Source organism: Mixophyes fleayi, chromosome 2 (genome assembly GCF_038048845.1).
Source record: "Mixophyes fleayi isolate aMixFle1 chromosome 2, aMixFle1.hap1, whole genome shotgun sequence".
Classification (NCBI taxonomy): Eukaryota; Metazoa; Chordata; class Amphibia; order Anura; family Limnodynastidae; genus Mixophyes; species Mixophyes fleayi.
The window spans coordinates 19,820,343-19,843,791 of NC_134403.1; the positions used below are offsets into that span (position 1 = coordinate 19,820,343).

The following is a 23,449-nucleotide window of genomic DNA, read 5'->3' on the forward strand; positions in this document are numbered from 1 at the left end:
GATTACCTGGGGAGGTCAAAATGGCAGCATCACAAAACCTAATTTCTGCTAATTATGAAGCCGGATACTTTCTTTCTGCTAGCCAAAGTTGTTAACCTTTCTTAGTATTTTTTTACCATCAATTCCATATAAAATTTACTAAAACACTTATGGCAAACCAATATTTCCCGAGGTAAAAGAGGATCTCATTGGCTTTGGTATTTCTAAATGCAATAGTGTTCTCTTCTTTCTGATGGAGGAAACAGTCCCCAACATGCTACGGTCTGTGCAGAATACGTGACTAGTTTTCCGGTATTCTGGCCCAGCTCCCAGGGTTAATCCCCAGGATCACAGAGGCACAGTGTCCAGTATCAGCTTCCAAAATACCCTTTGGCACACGGTGCAAGAGGAATACTTGTCACTTCCTCATAAGAACACAAACATACGTGTTACATGAAATAACCCCCTGCCCATGTCAAGAGGTGACACGTCCCACACAGTCTAACACACCATCCCCAGAGATTGGTAATAAGTAATACATCCCGCTGACCTGTGCGATGTGACCCGCAGCAGACGCATCAATTATCAGACAGCGGGTATGATGCACGTCGCCGTTAGAATGAATTAAACAGGTATGTGATCTCTATTAATATTTTACTATGGATCGTTATTGATTAGGAGGGGGACATTCAAAGTCACTGACCTTTGTGAATCAGGTGGAAGGAATGCAATTATGTCTGACAAAGGTAAAACTGATTAGGACGAAGTGTAGATGAGGACATTATACTGATAGAAAATGGGGCTTTTTACTTTGAAGGGCAAAGAATAACACCCTATACAAATACAATATCAAATGCCAGATCGCTGGCTAAATTAAATCACCGACAGCAGTAGCAACAGTGACACCTGTAGGTTATGAAAGATACTACACAAATTAATATTAATATTATTCACATTAAATATTAAGTTTTTACGTACTAAAATAAAACTACACAGTATCTTTAAAGAACTTTTCCCTTTTAACTACTCCCAGGATTTTGTGAAATTCTGACAAATAATTAAAAGCAACCTCCCTCCCCCCCTCCAAAAAAATAAATAAAATAAAGCTCTCTCCTCCGCTGTCTATGCTGATGAGACAACTTTGCAACTTTGAAAAGGTCACACATTTCAATTTCCGTCTCCAACTAATAATGAATTATGGATTGTTTTTTTCCATTTTAACTTTTATCGGCCAGCTTAAAAAGGGATAATGGAACATATTTATTGCTTTTATTTATTTATTCATTTTATTTAAATGTCCACAGAGCGCTTGGGAATTAATTACTGGCTACACAAAAAGTAAACTATATTTTCACTTAACATTTATGGGAGCTGCTGTACGATATCAAGGAAAAATAAATCATAATAAGTATCAGCCACAGCGCCCCCTAATGGCCAGATTGGCATGAAAATGATAGAATAGATGGAAAACATTACAATGCAACATTTAAACCCAACGCCTCTGTGGCATGGAAATACTTTGGTTTTAATTCAGCAATTGGAGGATGCAAAGAGACCGGATATTTGGGATACCCTAAATAAAAGGGAGTCATTAAAAGCAGTCACTTTGCAACATAACTGTGGTTAATAAAGGACATCCAGAAAACCTGCCCTGTGTTCATCCCCCTAGGCCCGCTGGCACTATGGTGAAGGAGTTAACTGGCCAGGCTAAGCCCAGAGATGTACAAATGTAATCAAAATGACAGTGAGATGAGGCATAATTCACAAATACCTTTTCTCTCTTACAGAAAGTAATTTGTAAAGCAATCTCATTTACTGTTAGGCCGTTCAAAAGGTACCGGCTTTGTGTTAAGCTGATAAATACATCAGGCTGAATAATATGCTCTGCGACTAACCATCAGTCTTGCAAATGAACGAAGCGCGTTCCCAGAGAACAAACACGAGGGCAAACGTAATTGAACGTCAAGGATCAAGTAACGGCAGAGGCAGACAGCGCGAACGCCGCGGTCTGGGGGCAGTTAATTACAATATGGATATCAATGAACAACATTTCCTGAAAAGATGAGAAATTGTCTGTATTGAGTGATTCACCGGGACGGAAAATCTGAAATGATGCAGGTGCGAGACGGAGATCATCATCATGGTGAGCGCAGACGTGGCGCGCTCCCAGACAGACGTCTTATTTGTTTTCTATCTCAGCAAATATACATGACATTATAGGGGGAATTATACACGGTTTCAATGTTAAGTAAAATTAACCTACTTTATATATTTATTATGACTGTGCCCAACTACCTTGTGGGTAACGAAGCAGGAGCTGTAATATACAGTAATGGCACCTTGCTACCTACTGACTACTAGCCTCATTGCTTTAGTGACGCTGTCTCCGTAGAGGAGCAAAAAAAACCCTAACCTACACTGATGAGCCCCAAAGAGGGTAAAACAGTCTGTTGATAAGGAAGATTCCCTGTCTGTATATGTTTAGGTCAAGTGTAAATAATACATTCGAAGACCAGCCATGTAAACTGCATTTCCCAGAAGCGCCTCCCCCTACAGAGTTTTTATTGGCATACTAACACCAAGGAACAGTTTAAAGATCTCAATCAACATTCACAGAATTTCAGGGAGTCTTTACCAAGCAATAACGTTTGATGGGTAATTTTTCTGACCATATGTTACATATAGTTTCGTAGTATTGTCCATTGCAAATTGAAATTAGGAAAGAGAATTTATTTTAAAGGCGTTTTTCCTCTACAGTGATATCCAATCAACAGTGAATACATCAGAGCTCTATGTAGACTTGCCTGCAACTTCTCAGTTCACGGTCAAGTGCTGCACAGCGGCAAAAGTGCTTTATCTACACAGATAATGTGTTATTTGTAATGTGCACCGAGGTTTTGCGCCATTAAATAATAATAGGACCAGATGACAAGGGGCCTGATTCATTAAGGATCTTAAATTAAGAAGTTTCTTATTTAAGTCTCCTGGACAAAACCATGTTACAATTGCAAGGGGTGGAAATTAGTATTCTGTTTTGCACATAAGTTAAATACTGACTGTTTTTTCATGGAGCACACAAATATCAACTTTAAATGTCAGTGTACAAATAAGCTATCAAGTACTTGTGTGCTACATGAAAAAACAGTCAGTATTTAACTTATGTGCAAAACAGAATACTAATTTGCACCCCTTGCATTGTAACATGGTTTTGTCCAGGAGACTGAAATAAGAAGTTTCTCAAGTTAAGACCCTTAATGAATCAGGCCCAAGGAGTTTTTGGGAGGTGGGGGCAGAAATACAACTTGTAAATAAAAAAAAGTGAACCAAACAACAGACTCGGATGCTGGAATATCCCAAACCATGCACAGAGCTTCCTGTGCAGCAGATATGAGATATGTATAATAGAGTCTGATCCAGTGCCGGGCTTGCTGGCAGACCTCCCTGGGAACAAGATGAATGCACAGAGAGGTCTCTGGTTACTGAGAGGGTGATAATACTGTGAGGTAAAGGTCACCCGGGGAGGCAGAGGGAGTGACAGAGATGGATGGACCAAGCCTTGGATCAGTGACACGGTGTGCTTGGGAGTCCTGGTACCACTCAGTGTCACCTCACTGACTAAAACTCACTTTATTTCTCTTTATATCACAGGTTTGGCCCTGCAGGCTGCTGGAACCACCGCTTACCTCAGGAGTCGGCGACTAGCGATGCCAACGCTATTAAAAGTCAGCCGTCGCCTAAATTATCATTGTGGTTTATTGCTAAATGCTGTGTAATATTACATAACAGGACACTGCAATTGGGTGGAAAAATTTGATATAATTTTTTAACAGTCTATTTACCGCTTTGCTATAGATAGATGGGGTTTTAGTCACGTTTTTAGACTAAACCTTTCAGGAAAAACAAAAGCTTTTATACAACATATTCAGATGTTGAAATATTAGATTAAATTAAAAAAAAAAAAATCCATGGCCATTTTGTAGGCTGAAGCAATATTCATTGCAAGTCGGTGAATCCATTCTCGCTCATTGCGTGCTGGTCCAAGATCACGTGAAGGTGGCGTAGGGAGCGGCGACATCGCTGAGGTTCGGCCATTTTGGTTGGATCGCAGTGAACGGGCAGGTCTCAGAATCATTGGCTTAACTCACAAAATGGCCGCCTCCACAGTGCATAGGTGACGAGCACAGTTTATAGTTTTACTATGTTCAAAGCATAGTATCTGCTGCAGATATAAATAATAAGTGGGAGAAAAGTGGTGAATTTAATAGAGATATTTCATTTAGATATATCAGATTTGAAACTTTAGAACTTATGAGTATCAATTTCTGTCCCCTAAGAGAACAATGAAAGTGAAATATAACCTATTTATAGGTAGAGTTTATGTTATTATTCTCTTTAAGGCCTTATACCCACTGGCATTTTATCTGCCTTTAATAACTGCAGAACTGTCGTCAAGTTCCCGAACGTGAGTAACATCCCGCCTGGGTACCGGGTCTTTGGAACCAATGATTTCCGTTTTAAAACTCGTTTATATGCACTGTACTAGCATCAACAATGGGTATTAGGCCTAAATCTGGCCTGGCCAACCTGCGGCCCTCCAGATGTTGTGAAACTACAAGACCCAACATGCTATGCCGGTCGATAGCCAGCCAATAACTGCAAGGGCATGCTGGGATATGTAGTTTAAAAAACAAACAAACTGGAGAGCCACAGGTTGGCCAGGCCTGGCCTAAATGTTAAGTAAAACACACGGATACAAGTTATTCTGCGTTTTCCTACATAGAATTATTTTTTGTATGGACAAGATAAACGGGCGGCTGAATTGTAGATAACAATGGAACAGCACCCCTAGAGGGGAATCTAATGTTAGCTTGTCTTTACCAAGCTATAACTTAGGAGCGAAATATCTCTTTAGACATTAGAAGAATCGTGTCTCTTCAGAAAAATAATTCTACATAATACTTATAGTACGTAAAAAGGATAAGTCCACCTTGTGGACTATTTTGATGTGTAAAATAGATCACAAAGGTGTCAATTTTGGTAATATAAACAATACCCCAAGTCTAATCGATAGCTAAATATACTCTAGCAGAGTGTATCCTGCCTTCACGCTTGCTGTAGACTGTCCATCTTTTGGGGTGCAGACCTCTGCCGTTAAAAGTCGGACTACATCATGGATTTAGTGAGTGGAGCAAATTGTTTATTTTGATCAAATAGCGAACGGTGGCCGGGTATAGACAGAGGACTAAATACACCAATCTCCCAAAGACGGACAGAGTCTGCCTAGCAAACAATCAGACATAGGTTAGGGGTTATATTTGCAAAAGAGACATGTTTGCAGAGTTACCACTAAAAACGAAACAAACAAAAAAAAATTTAGTCTATAAAATATTCCATAAAACTATAATTCACAACAAGTCGTGTTGCGTGCAACCAATCCTCGTTTTGCATCAGCGATTTTACAATTAGTATGCAGACGTCTTCTGACCACTTATAAAATGCATTATGTCCGTTATAAGGCACAGTTACAATCTACAGAGCACAGAAACTCTACAATCTTAAGGACGCTTCAACCACCACAGACTTGGCCCTCGTTTCTTAAAGTCACAAGTCCCCTTTAAACCCTGCAATAAGTGTAGACGCCGGCCCCGCACACAATAGGCTTATACAAGTCATTTCCCTTCAAAGAAGAGATCTATCAGCAATTATAGGCAAAGCAGAAGCCAACCGAAATCAAAAACAAGAGCTTAAGGATGCTAAAGATGACAAAAGATCTGCAAAGACAGTTATTTACAAGGTCAGGAAAATGGCCGCCTCCTGGGACCTATGATAAACTAAAGGGAGTTTAGCTGGGAGGGGAAGATGATCTTGATAGATTGGCTGGAGGGAGAACAGACAATGCCTGCTGGGCACAGAATCAGCGCCCCCCCCACCCCAGAATTTAGCATAGTCAGCAGAAAACCAGAAACGCACATCACCGGCCTGACATTACCTTGTTGGTTTCCCCGAGCAGAAGAGGAGAGGTTAATAAATAACCAGACAAATCAATTACAGAGTGTGAAATTAAAGGACTGATTGAAAGGGCCTGTAGAAGGCAACATCTGCTACAGATTGTTTGCTGTCAGCTCAGCCAGCCCTGCTCTCTTCATATTGTTCAAGTTACAGCCTCAGAAAACGACAGACGTTTCTTCCACAGGTTCCCGGATACGAGACACCCTGCGCTGGATGGCGGAACGCGCGCTGGGTGCACTTCATAGTCTGCGGTTCTTGTAATGAGAACGGAACCTCTCTCTGACTGGTCGCATCTTTACCGTGACCTTTAATTGAACACATTTTTGGTGTAATAGTTGAACTTGCATTAGACACGGCCACAGAGACATTTAGGGAAAGGCGTCTGAGTAATGAAGAGCTGGTAAAGGGGTATAGAGAAGGAGAGACCACCTGGAGAGTTGGCCAGGCGCTCATCAGCAAGTTCACCTAGGATTAATAATAACCAAGACATCACTAAGGTAATAAAATCAGAGCAAGATGTAGCTTCTCTACAGAGGGACTTAAATAAACTGGAGGATTGGGCGGCCAAATGGAATATGAGGTTTAACACAGATAAATGTAAGGTTATGCATTCAGGGATCAAAAACAAGAACGCAATCTATAAATTAAATGGAATTAATTTAGGAGAATCTATAATGGAAAAGGATCTGGGAGTGATCGTAGACAGTAGACTTAGCAATAGTGCTCAATGTCAAGCAGCAGCTGCAAGGGCAAATAAAGTATTGGCATGCATAAAAAGGGGCATAGATGCAAGGGAAGACAGTGTAATTTTGCCACTGTATAAATCGTTGGTAAGACCTCATCTTGGATATACAGTACAGTTCTGGGCACCACTCTATAAAAAAGATAATTTGGAACTAGAAAGGGTTCAGAGAAGGGCAACAAAATTGATAAAGGGTATGGAGTCATTAAGTTATGAGGAAAGGTTAGCCAGTTTAGGCATGTTTACTTTAGAAAAGAGGCGTCTAAGGGGAGATATGATTACTATGTACAAATACATTAGGGGTCAATACAGAGAACGTTCATGGGAACTTTTTACCCCAAGAACTATACAAAGGACACGTGGTCACCCTCTAAGGTTAGAGGAGAGAAAATTTCACAACCAGCAAAGGAAGGGGTTCTTTACAGTAAGGGCAGTCAAGATATGGAATTCATTGCCAGGGAAGGTTGTGATGGCAGATTCAATAGATATGTTTAACAAAGGGTTAGACAAATTTTTAGCGGAAAGGTGTATCCAGGGATACAACCATTAATTAAAATGAAGGATAGTAGTGGATATAGGGTGAAAATAGGACTGTAATATTGAGTCTGGGGGGATTTTCACAATTGAAACAGATTGGCGGTTGCTTACTCTGGATCGATTTCAAAGTGCAGGATCGCAGGAGATCCAAAATAGGTTGAACTTGATGGAGTGGTGTCTTTTTTCAACCTCATCAACTATGTTACTATGTATCAGATCAGTAACTAATTATATCGCACATGGAATAGGCACAATTTAAAACAACCACCTCTTAGAAATCTTGGACCAAGAACAAAAAAACCACTGTCTGCAAAACATCTCCATCTAACATACACTGATTCAACAATGGACGCCAATTTAAACCCTACCTCATTCTAATATCTGTAATAATTCTAAGAACGGGGTGCCTATTTCTTATAATACTCAAGTCTTCTTATTGAACGCACCAACCATAAGCAAAGATAACAGAACCCAGCCTTTATACTGATATTATTCTCAGGGAGTATATACACATATATAAGTATAACCGGTGTATTCTAAACTAATAACCTGAACATTAGTGGTTAAAATAAACAAAAAACCATATGCCCCTGAGAGCTGGGATACTAAAGCTCCTCATACGTAGGCTGGTGAGCAATTAACAAGGAAAAGCAGCCATTTTATATGGTGCAGGAACAGACATACAAAGAACTGGTGCACTGGAAAAAAAAAAGGTGTAACATCCAGAACGTGACTTTCCATTTGCTGCTACTATAAAGGAATTTGTAAATTTTATGCAATTATAAAACATTCTTCTCTCGCCATATTTAAGGGTATCACTGCCTGTAGCCCATTGGTTGACATCAATATTTTCCTTTAATAGTCAATTACTGTAAAGCCCCAAAGATTCCGGTAATGAAGTTTTCATTTGTGCGTCTATATATTATTATCATGGGGTTGCTCCCATTTGGGTATTAATTATAATTAGGAAAACGAGGCCAGGCAGTGATAGCGCGGGAACTCCCACCTTGCAGCGGAATTGATAATAAGCCGGTTCAGCATTTTGTGGATGGCTGTCTGCGTCGGAGGTGTGATGGTGGCACATTGGCCTCTGGGTAATTATGAATGTGCTGCCACTCTGCACTACAGCTAAGCAGAAAGGAGCGGATGATAAACAGGACATAATCCCAAGGCCTTACTCAGCTGTGGCGTCAGTCTGCACTGGGCTAAAATCCGCATTGGGGTCTACAGTCTCTATGAGACGTGTTAGTGCCTCAGATTGTAGCAAGAATTGTCCAATCAGGTCAATGTGAAAGCAGATGTTTAAAAGCATATAGTTGAATCCATTATATTTTATGTGCATTTTACTTGTGGAAAACCTATTGTATTCATTCCTTCATACTGGTTACACATAGATGTGAAGAAGAGGACATGTGCAGGACTAAAATAAAGTGTGTGTGTGTGTGTGTGTGTGTGTGTTAGGTAATTTAGACTGTAAGCTCCAATGGGGCAGGGACGGATGTGAGTTCTCTGTACAGCGCTGCGGAATTAGTGGCGCTGTCACAACTGAGTATAGCGTACCTGCTATCGTTGGCATTACTCAGAGGAAGGTGCGGAGTCTAACGTGCCCCTGGTGTTCACCAGGGACCCCCCGCAAGGAGGTATGGACTCAGCTGCAGGGAACACGCAGGTCGCGGTCCTTCCACGAGTCAGATAGCGAAGCACGAGAGAAATGTCAGACAGGCCGGTTCAGCAATGGTGCGGGCAATGCAGGTACACGGGGAGAATCCGAAGGGGTGGCGAGTCAAGCCGGGTCGGTAGCGTTCTGGCAGCGAGGTACAAAGGGGAGATCCAAAAGGGGTAGTCAAGGCAATCCGGGTCACAAGGGTCACAGGCAAACGGCAGATAATCAGGAAGCAGGCAAAGGTCAGGAGACTAGTAATCACAGGTACACAGGAAACGCTGGAGGACAGGTAGACCTGAAACTCTGGCACTGGAGGTGGACCAAAGAGAGGCTTAAATGTATCCATTAGCCAATGAGGCTCAGCGCTTCAGCGCTTGTCATAATCTTAGCGCCATAGCGCTTACGCAATACAGCGTAGCCTAGCAACGGGGATGCTACTACTCTGTAGCCGGGCGGCCGAGCGGGGCAGAAGTGACGCGTCTGGTTGCCTAGCGGTTGCCTGAGCGGCACAGCGGGACATCCGTCCCGATCTCACAGGCGGTGCCTGACAGGCGCTATATAAATAACAGATGATGATGGTGATGATGAAATATTTCAGTTCAATTTTAAAATATCACATTGCTTCAGGGTTTAGTATTGTACAATATTCTAATTGTACAAGTATGTTTTACTATTTATTCAAATACACCTTTTTCCACACACACAGTGCCGGCGGCCATTTTGTGGGCTGAGCCAATATCCATCATGAGCATACAGCCCATCACTAATGGTATCACTGAGGAATGGCAGCCATGTTGTGGGCTTGGCCAATAACCATACAGCCTATCCCTTCACTAGGAGCCAGTGCGGTCACTGAGGTATGGCAGCCATGTTGTGGGCTGAGCCCATATCCATCATGTACGCTAGGAGCCAACGATGTCGCTGAGGTACGGCAGCCATTTTGTGGCCTGCAGCCACTAGAAACTAGTGAAAACACTTTGCTCCACAAAACGGAGCCCTGCACTGTGTCTAAGGGCCGGTTCCAGTTCAACAGAAAATGAATGAATAAACTTATAAATAAAATATAATTTCCATTTAACGGAGCCCTGGGTGTTAAGTGTATAAACGGCTGAATGAGAGTTTCACCGCGCACTTGACAGAACAATCTATGCACCATATTGTATTTCATTCTTCACAGTTGTGTCCTGATAAATAACTGGGGATGGCGTGACTAACGTCACCTGAGTGCTGTAGGTCACAGACACCGAAACGACTTGTACTTAAAGGGGATATACAGTAACTTGGTCACGCAGATGCTCCGGAGTCCGCACCTCCAGCTCTGCAGTGCTTCAGAGTCTTGTGATTTATAGAGACAATAAAAACGGATTAAGGACATGGTCATGTAAATTCTCAGAATATGGTTAGGGGGTGGGAGGGGGGTGGCTGAGGCTTTGTACAAATGTGACAGCGATTCAGACTAACACTAGTTTTCCTGAACAATCAGCAATGAAACCTAATACTCCCCTCAGGCTACCCTTAGCTCTCTACAAGGGCTCTTAAGCCTGTCATACATCAAGCCGACACGTCCTATGGCGGCTGTGTGCAGCCAGCGTCTCTCCAACCAGGATGCTACGGGGTCCGCAAATGCTCCGCCAGATTACACGGGCAACAAGTGTGCAGCAAAAATAACGTGACCTTTCCAGAGGCTCTTACACGAGACTGGAGTGATCGGCGCACTATATACCCACCGGGCACACATGTCCAAATACATTCCTTGAGATGTGCCAAGCATTACTCTGCGTTTAACCTTTAGGATTGTTTACTTGTTTTATTCCAGGATCTGACACCAATCTGCAATATTGTCTCCGGTTTATGTCAAGTACATAAAATGAGGGCACATAACCCCCTAGAAAGGCTCCATTAGTATCCTTTAAAGTTTAAAGACGGATGACTGAGTGTGAAGAGAGAGAACATTTGTAATGATCCTTTAATGCTTGTACAGGAATCTACAGTGGGGGGAGCCATCTTTGTTTATACCATGCTGGAAGAATAAACATTACACATAGTTGTTTATATCGGAGATGATCTGCATATTTAGGGGCGTTTTGCATTCACTGACCGCTATTTATTTCAACCTAGCACGCGGCTGCCATTAGGAGAGTAGTATCAGAAGGGAGATTGGACAGATCTCCCGCACTGGAGAGATAAAGTTCTGCAGAGACTGCATGCAGCATTCTCTGTGTGCAATTACACACGTATGAAAGGGAAGGAGCATTCCGTACGGCCACAAGTTAGCTGTACGAACACCTGCGCTATTTGCGTTCAAAGCTCCTGTCTAAGTGGCAGCTTCTCCAGGTGTTGTCAAACTACAATTCCCATCATACCCTGCCAGCTATCAGCTGGCTGTCTACTGGCAAAGCATGCTGGGGCATGTAGGCAGGAGATCCCGGGGAGAAGTCATGTGACACAAGGGGTAGGAGGTGGGTGTGCGTGGTGACATTGTTGTGCGTCGCCATAGCCCCGCCCCCACTATAAAGTGGCGAACTTCATGGCATTGAATTTTCGGGGAGGGGCTTAATGGCACGATTAAGCCCCGTCCCCTCCATTCAATGCTGTTAATTTCAGCAAATGCGGGAGCTTTGCCTACTCTTCCGGGAGCCCGTGAGGCCCCCCCGAAATTCGGGAGCCTCCTGGGAATTCCGGGAGAGTAGGCAAGTATGACTAACACAATCTCAGGCAAATGCATAGTTGTGTCTGGTCTCAACTGGATAAATCAATAAATAATACATTAAATATCTCTAGAACAACATGAGCTGCAGTTAGAAGTATCCTTTCCTCATATACTTAACCAACAAACATCACTGGACGACATAAGATTTACCTCCAGACCCCCACACGGTCTTCAGGTTTCCCAGCTAACATTCTAACAGTGGTTTCCATGCAGAAGATAATTAGAGAGTGATGTATTTATTGTTCACGGTGGAAGACTTTCAATTTACAGATCCACAGAACTTTCATTGAAAATAATCAATATTAAACCATTCAGTCGAAGAGAAACATCTGATTTTCAGGGCTGAGAAATGATGTCCACACCGCGTTTGATCTGTAATCCCATATAGAGTTATATATGGAAGCTGTTTTATCTGAAAAACCAGCATTTTATATGCATCGGTGAAATGAAACAATCTAATGTGTAAGAAATGTGTTTTATATCCGCTGTAGACAATTATGTTGCTCACCAGGGGTGTGGTACTACTAGTCCCAGAATGCCCCAAGGCTTGTATTATACTTTTGGTTTACAATTTACTCTCATTAGCTGGTACTCCAAGTACAGTGTGTACTATCATCTGTCCTTAGATCTATAAATATACATTACTAAATATTATGTGCAGTTCCTAGAGGCTTGGTAATCATAGAACTGTGAAATGGATACACACAAGCACATCTAGTATCGATTTTAAATGCCCACTATAGACAGGTCACACCTGAGTAAGTCGCTACTATATACCAATGAGATCTCATTAAATGGATTTTGTCATATAAAATTTCATACAGAAACACCAATAGAAGTTACAATTCCTCTTCTGTCATATACACAGCTATGTAGAGGTATTAAAACCCAATCAAATTACAATCTAAACGTTTGCCTAATGCAAATTACTTTTTTTTTTTAACACTGTAATTAAATTAAAAACATCTAGGCATGCATAATGCATTTGGTTGGAAAAATTAAAAGTGACTGCTTTCATTTTTCAGACGTTGCAGGTAAATTACAGAAATCAGCTCAAATCTCGTTCTGATAAACGTTTGTAAAGATGTGAGAATTGGCCGAAGCAAATCACTGGCCCGCGACACAAAGTGAAAAGACAATGTATATCAATATCGACATCTGCGCAGTTAGGATATCGCCCTCCATACGCGTCATAGCAGGACACGGGGAAATAATTACACACTGAAAGGTTATGCAGAATTTTTTAAATGAGTTAATTAGTAAACCCAGCCAGCTCTCCTTATTGCTGTAATTAATAATTGATTATGCAATAAATGAAACACTATTTTTCATCAAAATCTAATTAAATATCTTTTCTCCCTCATGTTGATTAGATCAAGTTAAACTCTTTGTTAAATATGTTTGCGCAGAACTGAACCGATTAATTTGTATTTTAATAATTCAGGTCTCCTTTAGAGTTGAGTAATTATGGGTGGTAATTACAGTAGTTAAAATTGACCAGAATTAGCGGCTATCGGTGACAGATGATTTAGATCATTTGTCATCGGAGATATGGTAAATAAAGATTATCAAATCACGTTTCACTTATAAAGTCTATGGGTTACACAGAACGGTACACTCGGATAATACGAAAGCGATTGTGACTTTGATTTTATCTCGATACAACTTTCACTAGATACATAGATCTATATTTTTGTCTTCCTGATTTACTTTTGCTTTCCTGTGACACATATATGTACTGCACATAGAACTCTACTGTATCTAAAATATCAGTCCTCTGTCGTATTCAAAGAATAGGAATAATCACCTCTGCTATAAAGTCCCTGCTGAAGAAACTAGCTTGGAAAAGCATGTCAGGAAGACAAAGCAATGCATTTAGTAAAAGTTGCTGTAGGGCATATTGAAGCCAAATCACATTATTTTCCGACTATAGAAAACCCACTTAAAATTTGGAACGAGAAGGAAGAGGGGTAGGTTGATAAGAAGCAGGTGTAACACACACAAACTGGGAAAGGAAACTGAAGGGATTAAGAAAAGAAAAGGAAGGAAGGAACGTGGAAATCACGAGAAGAAAAGGAAAAGAAGAAGATTGAAGCAAGTTGAAGACAGGAAGTGGAAGAAACAAAGGAGAGACAGTGGAAACAAAAGCTGTATATAGATGAAAACTGCACAAACAATAACCTAGGAAATAAAGCTGGATGGAAGGAGGAGAAAACAAAATCAAGAGATTAAAGAGCACCAGTGGTCTACAATGAGGGCAGCCATTTTTTGGGCTGACGCGCTAGTCATGAACGATGACAAGCAGGTCACTAGGAATCGGTGACACCGTAGCCTTGTCCCCAGGTCACAACATGACTGCCACCACTGTGTGCAAGCGATGGATGCACCTTTAAAGGAAATCCACCTGAACACTTACCGATGAAATAGGCCAGGAGGATCACCAGTGTGACGGAGATGATGATAGCGCTTAGGGCGGCACATTTCCAGTTGCAGTATTTAGACGGCTTCTGCAGGTTAAAGGCGGGTCTGGAGAAAGTGCTTCGCGGAAGGGGTCGGGGTGGTGGCGAGTACACAGTGCTGGAGGTCAGAGGATAGCCCGGCGATGTCGTACAAAACAGGGGAGACGTGCCTCCGGGTTTAAAGAGGAAATGCCTGCAGGAGAAAACAAGAATGCGAGTGGTTGAGTCTTCGGTCTACGGACTATGGTCTACCGACAAGGTACAACGATGGGCTCCCTCTCCACCCTTACAATGAAGTAGTTGTATAAAGCTATGCTGAGTTTAAAGCCAAGAGCTTTGCAATACCAGTAATGTTAATTTGGTGTCCTATAAAGAGGCCCGTTGTACACAGTACGTTTGACATTTTACCAGCATTACCATAAATGACAGCAGCTTCATTGAAAAGCATTAAGAGGAATATCCATCCACATTGGCAGGACTTGTAGTAACAACGCACAGCATGCACCATTGTAAAACAAATAAAATGTAAAACAAGAACTCGACCCACTTTTTTACCAAACTGCAGAGAAGAAAGAACTTCAAATGAGACCACAAAAATTAAAGGGTGACCCAAAACTTAGTTCAGCAAGTTCTGCTATAATACAGACTGCTACTTACCTGGGCTCACCCTCCAATTTGGTCAAGTGATGCACTCCTCTCTCTCCTACAAGTCTTGTCAGTGCCCCTCCCACGAGAAGGGAGAGTTCACGGAGGAGGGGCATTGACAACTCCACGGCCCGATGAGGCGAGTGGTAGTAGGAAAGAGAGGTGCCTCTGTAGAACTCTGGTCTCGTTGAATTGGACAAGGGGGATGGGGTATGGCCTATCCTTGGTAAGTAGCATTCTGTATTATATCATTGATTTCAACCAACATCAGATATTAAAATACAGATGTCAAAGAGGGCACATGTGGTATCAAATTAAAGATATGCGTATTGAATGCACGCATGAGCAGACATTCCAGAGGAGGCTGTACTGTTAATGTATAAAAGGTGTCCGATTATAAACAAGCCTCTCCTACTGAGGAGACCTGACTTCCGGGAAATGCCATTTACACGACGGCCGTTTGAGCCAATGCTTTACCCACTGGGCATTGAGGACACGACAGGGCCCAGTGCAAAGACAAAATCCTCACATGTAACTTTATGGTTCTTTGAAAAAATTAATCTTTATATAATTTTATATATATGTTGTATATACCCAAGAACTGATGGCTTTGGCCACAATCAACAGCTATGCTCAATACGGATCTTGACCGAACAAAATTCATGTGCAGTTTCCTTGTGTTGAGAATCAATAATAAAGCTTCTGTCTATCAGGAGGCCTGGAGGTTAGACCTATACACCCATTTTATTTTATCCAGGAGACGTCTCTCTCTCTCCTGTTTTTGGGAGGGTTTAATTGGCAAGAAACTTGCCCTCGAATGCTGCATATCGGGCCTAAAAAGACCAACCCTCCTATTGAAAATCTGATCAGAATTATTGGGATTTTAATGGATCGGCCGTAAAATCTGCAAGTGTGCTGTCATTGGGCACTCACACCAATGAGACCTAGTGATGCAAACCCTCAGCTTAAGCACCGAGCGGCTGGTTACAATCCAGTTGGGTCGCCCACGTGTGTGATCAAATTGGACACAGATGTACCAGTATATGACAACTTTGGTCATTTCATGTTTTTTGTTGTTGTTTTTGTTAGGGGATGCTTTAAGTGGCATGTAAGGTGTACTAGGATGTGTCGGAGAGCCACCAGTTGCCCATCAGTACTCTACATTATCCTGTGTGAATCCACATTACCTCCCATCTCCAAGTAGTACATCATCTTGCTAAGACTTTTATCAAAACTTCTAAAAAAGGAAAAAGCGGAGGTGTGGCTCATGGCAGCCAATCACATTCTAGTTATTTTCTAGAATGTACAAGACCAGCGACGGGCAGCTACATTTTTATCAAGCCGAAGTGGTTGCGCGATGCGGCAGTCGGCTGACCCCTGGGTCTGCCAAACCAAAGAATAAGATTGGGAGTAGCCGGCTGGGGGCGAAGCAAGCCCCAGCATGCTTTGCCAGTAGATAACTAGCTGATAGCTGGCAAAGCATGCTGGGGCTTGTAGTTTCACAACACCTGGAGTGTCACAGGTTAGCCATCACTGTACTAGAGGATAGCTACAATCTGATTGGTTGCTACAGGAAAAACCTCCACTTTTCCATTTTACAAGAGTTGCTAAAATCTACACTTTTATCTGCTTATTATGACGGTTATTCTAGGCACTCTCTCGATTGGTCGACCAACCTGGCCTTACAAGAACCGGAAACATTTATTTTGAACACAAAACAGTAATAAACGTGTTATAACTTCACTTATGCTTCTAAAACCTTCGCTGCACAGAGTTCTCAGTGTTTTCAGTACGTTACTAAGCAGCTAACGCCGTAAGTTTGCCGAGTGGCACCTGTTAAGTGCAGTGAATAAAAGGCGGTGATCTCATGCAACATGGCAGACAATCAATAGGATGTGTAACATACCCATCATTGTAAGCACCGTCATGTCTGGAGGTGGGGAGGATGTCCATCTCTATGAGGTTGTCCTGCAATGTCTCTAGGAATGTCTGCTGTGCTATGTTTCTACATACAGATGGAAACATGAATGAAGGCCGTGAGTCATGCATCAATGAAGTGACCTCCTGCTAAAGCGCACCCATTGGTCATCATCAAAATACATTTCTTTATATATGGTGTAAAATTAAATATAATAAAACATTGCAATTCATTTCATTATAAAAGAAATAATAATACGTTGGTTTTATTCTATGTAGTGCTGGAGAATAATTGCTCATCGTTAGTATTTATTATTTTTCTAACCAGCAGGTATGTCAATTAACATGGTTAGTCAGAGATTAAGGGGCAGATTTATCCAACCTTCTCAATATTGGAAGTGTCCACAGCAACCAATCGGATTCTAGCTATCATTTTCTAGAATGTACTAGGTAAATGATAGCTGGAATCTGATTGGTTGCTATCGGCAACACCTCTGTTTTTCCTTTTTAGAAGTCTGTCTGTAAATATCAACATCATAAAGTGGAGGAGCCTTACAACAAAACACTAAATTCATCATCTCTAAGCAGGAGCACCTGTTGGCTGCACACGAGAGGCAGTCATTTGGTGGACTGAACCAATATTTATGTGATTAGAGCCTATCAACTCAACAAAGACCCATGCGAAAGCCATTTTGTGGGCTTAACCAATATTCACGGGAATACAGTTAATCCACGTATAAGGAACTCATGACAGCACTTTGCAGAGAGAGCCATTTTGTCGTCTTCATGATTTCAGCGTTACCTAATGAATTGGGGGGCTGCATTCTCACGATGGCCTTCCATAGTTGCTCAGTCATGGAGGCAGCCAACTTTGCGGTAAGGACCAATGTTCAGAAGAATTCAGCCTATCGACTCAATAGGAACTGATGAGGTAGCCATTTATGGGTTAAACAAATGTTCACGATGACGTCATTGAAGCACTTGGCAGAGGCAGCCATTTTGTGAGCCGAGCCAATACTCACAAAGAGGCAACCAATCATGTCTCTAGGAACCAGTGACATCACAGAGTGGCTTCAAGACCAAAATTCAGAAAGGCTCTGGTTGCTAGTTCTGAAATACAGGTTAAGGCCAACAAATGACTGCTTCTGCTGTGTGCCAACATCATGTGTTTTATAGGTTCCATCATATTGAATTTTACACTTCGTTAAATAACTAAATATACATATATTTTGATGATAACTCTACTTCAAGTGTTTTGTGCATGAGATTAGATGACGTCTGCTACCAGTGATGAGGGAATATTACACACATGACTTGACAGAACCCGCCTTTTCCTCTTATACACAATAAAAACACTTCTCCCAGCATTTCAGGTCAAGTTACTAAAATACTGCACGGTCTGAAAATGGCAAAATCTAACATTTACACGTTCTGCTTGTCCGATTGTATATCAGGCAACATAATTGGGCTCTCTCCCTCTGATCATTTTAAACTACGCCAAAGCCTCATAGCAGATATTTGAAGAATGTTGTATGGTTCACGATCTGTAATAATTGTAGTCTCTGATATCATTTGTGGGTCAGTGCTTTCTAACAAGACGACAGCTGGGGGGGGGGAAACGTTTCTGTCCACATAATTACTGGAAAGTGCAGTCATTTTAATAGAGGTGGAAGCCGAGGTGGGGGATAGGGGACGTGAAATGATGGGGATTTAGTAAACAGTTCAACACAGTGGATTTTTTTTAAAATACAGATTTACCATCCACGCTATAGGTCATATACATTGTTTATAAAAATCATTCACCCCTATGACATTTTTCACATTTTATTTTCTTACACCATAGAATCAAAATTATTATTTTTTTTTTAGGAGATTATTTTCACTGATCAGCATAAAATACTCATTAAGGCATTTTGTGAATAACACCCAGATAATAATGGATTACACGACACCGATATAAACCCGGGTGCAATCAGTTGTATTCAAAGTAGACGCCATTGGTCGGAGCCCAACTGTTATCAATTAAAGGGTTTCAATCGATTAACAAATAAACCCACCTGTTCATGAGAGATCTCATAGTTAGTTACAGCATTTCCAAACCAGGGGCCTGATTCATTAGTGATCTTATCTTGTGCAAAAGTTAAGATGCTTATTTTAAGAAGAAACAGGGAGATAAGAGTGAATTTAAGATGGATTTTCATCTTAACTTATGAAATTCTTCACTTACGCAGTGGATTTTGCTTCTTATCTCCCTTTTCTGGGCATGCACAGAGTGGATTTGCTTAAGATAAGCAAAAAACATCAGGCCCCAGATCTTTATCATGAAGAATATTGGGAAAAACCCAAGAAACGTTTATCGATTATTCAAAGATGGGCTATATGAAGATTTCAGACATTTAATAACCCACCACTGGATCACTAAGTCCATCATAAAGAAATGGAGAACACTTATCAAACGTGTATTTTTCTAGAATAGGATGTTCTCCAAAACGAGCCTCCAATCAAGGACGACACTTGTGAGGGAGATCGAGAGACACAGGACCACCCTGACAAGAGTTACACTCTCCATGGGACAACAAAAGCCCGGGCACAAATCTCCGCTTTAATAGAGGGTGGCAAGAAGGAAACCATTAAACTAGAACTAGAATCTAGAACCCAAATCTATATCTCTTCCCCTGACATCTCCCCTTCTTTACGATCTTGTGTAACCAACTCTCTTTCGCCTATCTCCACATGGATGTCCCAACGCTACCTAAACCTCAACATGTCCAAAACAGATCTTATTATCTTCCCTCCTGCCAGAGTCACCACCTGCCCTCAAATCTCCCTCACTGTCAATAACACCACAATTTCCTCAGTCTCCCAAGCCTGCTGCCTTGGTGTCTCACCGGCCTCCACCCTCTGCTTTATTCCTCACATCCAAACTCTCTCACAGTCCTGTCGACTCCACCTTAAAAACATTTCCAAAATACGCCCTTTTCTTACTCAACATGCTACAAAAACTCTTATCCATTCTGTCATCTCCAGTCTTGACAACTGCAACCTCCTGCTATCTGGCATTCCTGACACCCATATATCCACACTTCAATCCATCCTAAATGCTGTTGAAAGACTGATCTTCCTCTCTCACCGCTCCACATCTGCTGCACCACTTTGTAAATCCCTACACTGGCTCCCTGTGTCCTTCAGAATCCAATTCAAATTACTCACCCTTACTTACAAAGCCCTCAACATTACCCCTGCATACATCTCAAATCTCATATCAAAATACTATCCCTCCCGTCCTCTTAGATCTACCTCTGACCTGCGCCTTGTCTCTAATAACCAATTCTCAATCCCGTCTACTAGACTTCTCCCGTGCTGCTCCCCACTTATGGAATTCCCTACCACGCGCAATCAGACTTTCCCACAGTCTTCAAATCTTTAGATGCTCTTTGAAAACCCATCTCTTTTTTAGAGGTGACCTTATCCCCGATAACACTATTCACACTAATGTACCCTCACAGTTGTCCCAATCTCCACTCTGAGCCACACTCGCTCCTCTTGTTTCACCTGTGCCCTCTTCCACTTAGAATATAAGCTCTCTAATGAGCAGGGTCCTCCATACCCTTTGTTTTCTTGTCTCCAATTATTTTGTCTGCCTTGTATGTCCTTGTTTTATGTATGTCCTTGTCTCCCCTACTGTACGGCGCTGCGGAGCACTGTGGCGCCTTACGAATCTACGATAACAATAATAATAATATTGTTGAAAAAAAAGCAGATTCAGTTGAGAGTTTGCCACAGGAGGAAGTATTCTATGGTCTGAGGAGACCAAGACTGAACTCTTTGGCCTCAGCATCATCCCAAGAACATTATCTTATGAATCATGTTGGTGAAAAGCCTCTGGATCAGGGGGCTATAAAATTTGTCTAAAAAGAGGGAAATATATAGACAAATCTTGGAGGAAAACCTTCTGCAGTCTTTAAGAGACCTCGGACTCTAGAAGATTTCTATTCTATTTATATTCCAGCAGGACGATGGACCCAAAGCATACAGCAAGAACCAACCTCCAAAAAGAAAAAACAAAAAAACAATAAATATATTGTAGTGTTCTCAGTCAAAGCTTAGGCCTCAGTCCCACTGAGAACCTTTGGATGGTCTGTACATTGCAGTTCCCCAAACTGACGAAACCTGAGCAATATCGCAAAGAAGAATGAGCAAATGTTGTAACGCCCACAGAGGGGCAAAGCTGGTAATGACGTTTCCAAATAGACTGAGCTGTAAATGCAACTAAAGGGTCTCTCTTTCATGTAATAAAACAAGGGGGTGTTAATACTTATACAGTCCATTAATGTCTTTTTTTTTTAATTGATGAAGAAATTTTAGCCTCTTTTTTTTTTTTTTTTTAACATTTATATTTTATATTGATCAGTGGTCACTATGCCCATATAACATTGTGATTCCATTATGCAATAAATGACATGTGAAATTTTACCGTGAAGCAAACACTTCTATAGACAAATTATTTTGTATCAATACAATAGAGAAGTTATCGATATATATATTTAAATGCACCAATTATACCAAGACGTAGACTCTGTGAGCGGCCCTGATCAGTTTCTACCAATAATCCTTTGCAGCAGAGGGCAATGATTGACTGCAGTAAATTGTAAGCGCAAGCATGAAAAAATGTAATTATTATTTGCATTTCTAATTAATCACATGATAAGAAAAGCAGGAATTACATTGTAAATGAATGCAGTGAAAATGTCGAAACATCCGCAGGGTAAATAATCTTTTTTCTGTTAAAAGTAACAATGACAGATTTATAGCCCTTTACATAGATAATAAACATCACAGATTTGCATAACCTTGGATCAGGAAGTTGCAACTGATCGAATGTGATTTCTGTTATTTGCTAGCATGATGGGAATTACAAGCTCTAGCTATTTTATTACAGAAAAAGTCAGAATCATTTTGCTCTTATGAAACAGTGTCCCCTGGTGGTTAAATTATCATTAAAAAAAAGCTAGAATGCTTGCCTAACTTTACCAAACCTCTCTACACATGGACTAGCATGTGTTTTAATCAGCGCAAAATATTCTACATTATAACTTACAAAATATATAAAAGTTTTTGCAACATTCTATTATTTTATTTAAGCAAAAACTCTTCTGGTGGCACAATAGAACTTTGCGGTTCCCCTGACGATTAAAGTCAGAAGATGACTAGAATGCTTAATGCAGTTGATTAGATTTTATTAAAACAAAACATTTTTTTTCTTCAATTGGAAATTCTACTTGTGGCTGGAATTTGTATTCCGCGCAGAGACGGGTAACGTGTACTAGCGTGTCCGAGAGTCACTTTCCCACTCATCGATTAGCTTCACCTCCTGCTCTCGAGCAGGCGCTGCCGCAGACAGTCTCAGCCGCGACACCCCTTTCATTAAATAAAGAGAGGCTCTAATTCATGTTAATAACACTTCACAGGCCCCTACGCTTTCAGCAGACTTGTTTTTTCTGTGTGTTTACAGTTCTTTTTGCAATGAAGAGCCTTTCACTTGTGCTATAAGGCAAAGATCAATGCCTGTCACACTGACTTCAAGTCATTTCATGAACTGCGGGATCTTCAGACCTCAGTGCTGCGAATCCTTGATGAGTTACCCTCGTCCGTCATCCCGGCCCAACTGACCTCATTTGTTGGTGCCCAAGAGATTAAAAACATGTAATTTGTAGGAAAAACAGTAAGACCTTCTTAAATAATCGTCACAGGTGAAAGAGTTTTACTCCCTAACTTTTCTTTTCCTAAGCAGTTTCTACCTTAACAAAATAGTCGTTAATTAGGATTGGTCTTAGAAATAGCGACCCGTCTGAAATAGTTTAAGGGGCCAAGAAGAGGTTTGGATCTCTACCGCCTATATAGACTACCTCACTGACCGTATGAAACACTGTTGTCTATTTAAAGTTCCTATTTAGCGACCAACGTGCAAATCTGCATCTACATCGCAGGAGCCGCCTCTTGCGAGAACGCCGTTTAGATGGCTGCACTTTGAGGGTAGCCGCTAATCTAAGCAACGTAACAATACTGCAAGACTTCGTAATCTTGGGCCTGATTCATTAAGGATCTTAACTTGAGAAACTTCTTATTTCAGTCTCCTGGACAAAACCATGTTACAATGCAAGGGGTGAAAATTAGTTTTCTGTTTTGCACATAAGTTAAATACTGACTGTGTTTCATGTAGCACACAAATATCAACTTTAAATTTCAGTGTACAAATAAGCTATCAAGTATTTGTGTGCTGCATGAAAAAACAGTCAGTATTTAACTTATGTGCAAAACAGAATACTAATTTGCACCCCTTGCATTGTAACATCAATAGCTGCGTAAATCAAGAATGCGTATAATAGTTGTATGCTCCCGTCATTACAGCAGGACTAAAGTGCAAAAGCATGTTAGGAGTCCAGAGATGCTTCTATGTATTTCTATTACCTCCTCGGATACACATTGCACTATTGCCCCTCAACCTCCGAAGGCAAAAAAGGGGTTTAAAGGTCAAACCGTGAACAAACAACACGCTGCAATTTCTCTCCAGAAAGCCATCGGTCATAGCGGAGGAAATAATGATCTCCAGTTCTGACCTGTGGTCATTAGTTTAGTAATATATATGCTCTACATAATTGCCTAATTAGAGAAAATAAGCCCAGTCACTTTTTTTGATTAATGTGTTATATTAAATGTCAGCTTTAGTTAGTGGTCACTGAGCGATCGGGCATGTAATCTGCAATGTGAACTGCCTGTTAATTTATACA

General features: G+C 41.2%; 1 protein-coding gene across 9 annotated transcripts in view; it reads right to left on the reverse strand.

Annotated features, from left to right (window-relative positions):
• Nucleotides 1-23,449, reverse strand: part of TENM4 (teneurin transmembrane protein 4) — a 1,040,112-nt gene that overhangs the window by 126,615 nt on the left and 890,048 nt on the right. For 6 of the 9 annotated variants that reach the window (XM_075198626.1, XM_075198625.1, XM_075198623.1 and 3 more), the window contains 2 exons: nucleotides 16,651-16,749; nucleotides 14,057-14,292 (listed from right to left, as the gene is read on the reverse strand). In XM_075198626.1, coding sequence (XP_075054727.1) covers nucleotides 14,057-14,292; nucleotides 16,651-16,749 — 335 coding nt within the window. The remainder of the gene's footprint in view (nucleotides 1-14,056; nucleotides 14,293-16,650; nucleotides 16,750-23,449) is intronic. The other 3 variants (XM_075198627.1, XM_075198629.1, XM_075198624.1) reach the window with 1 other exon arrangement.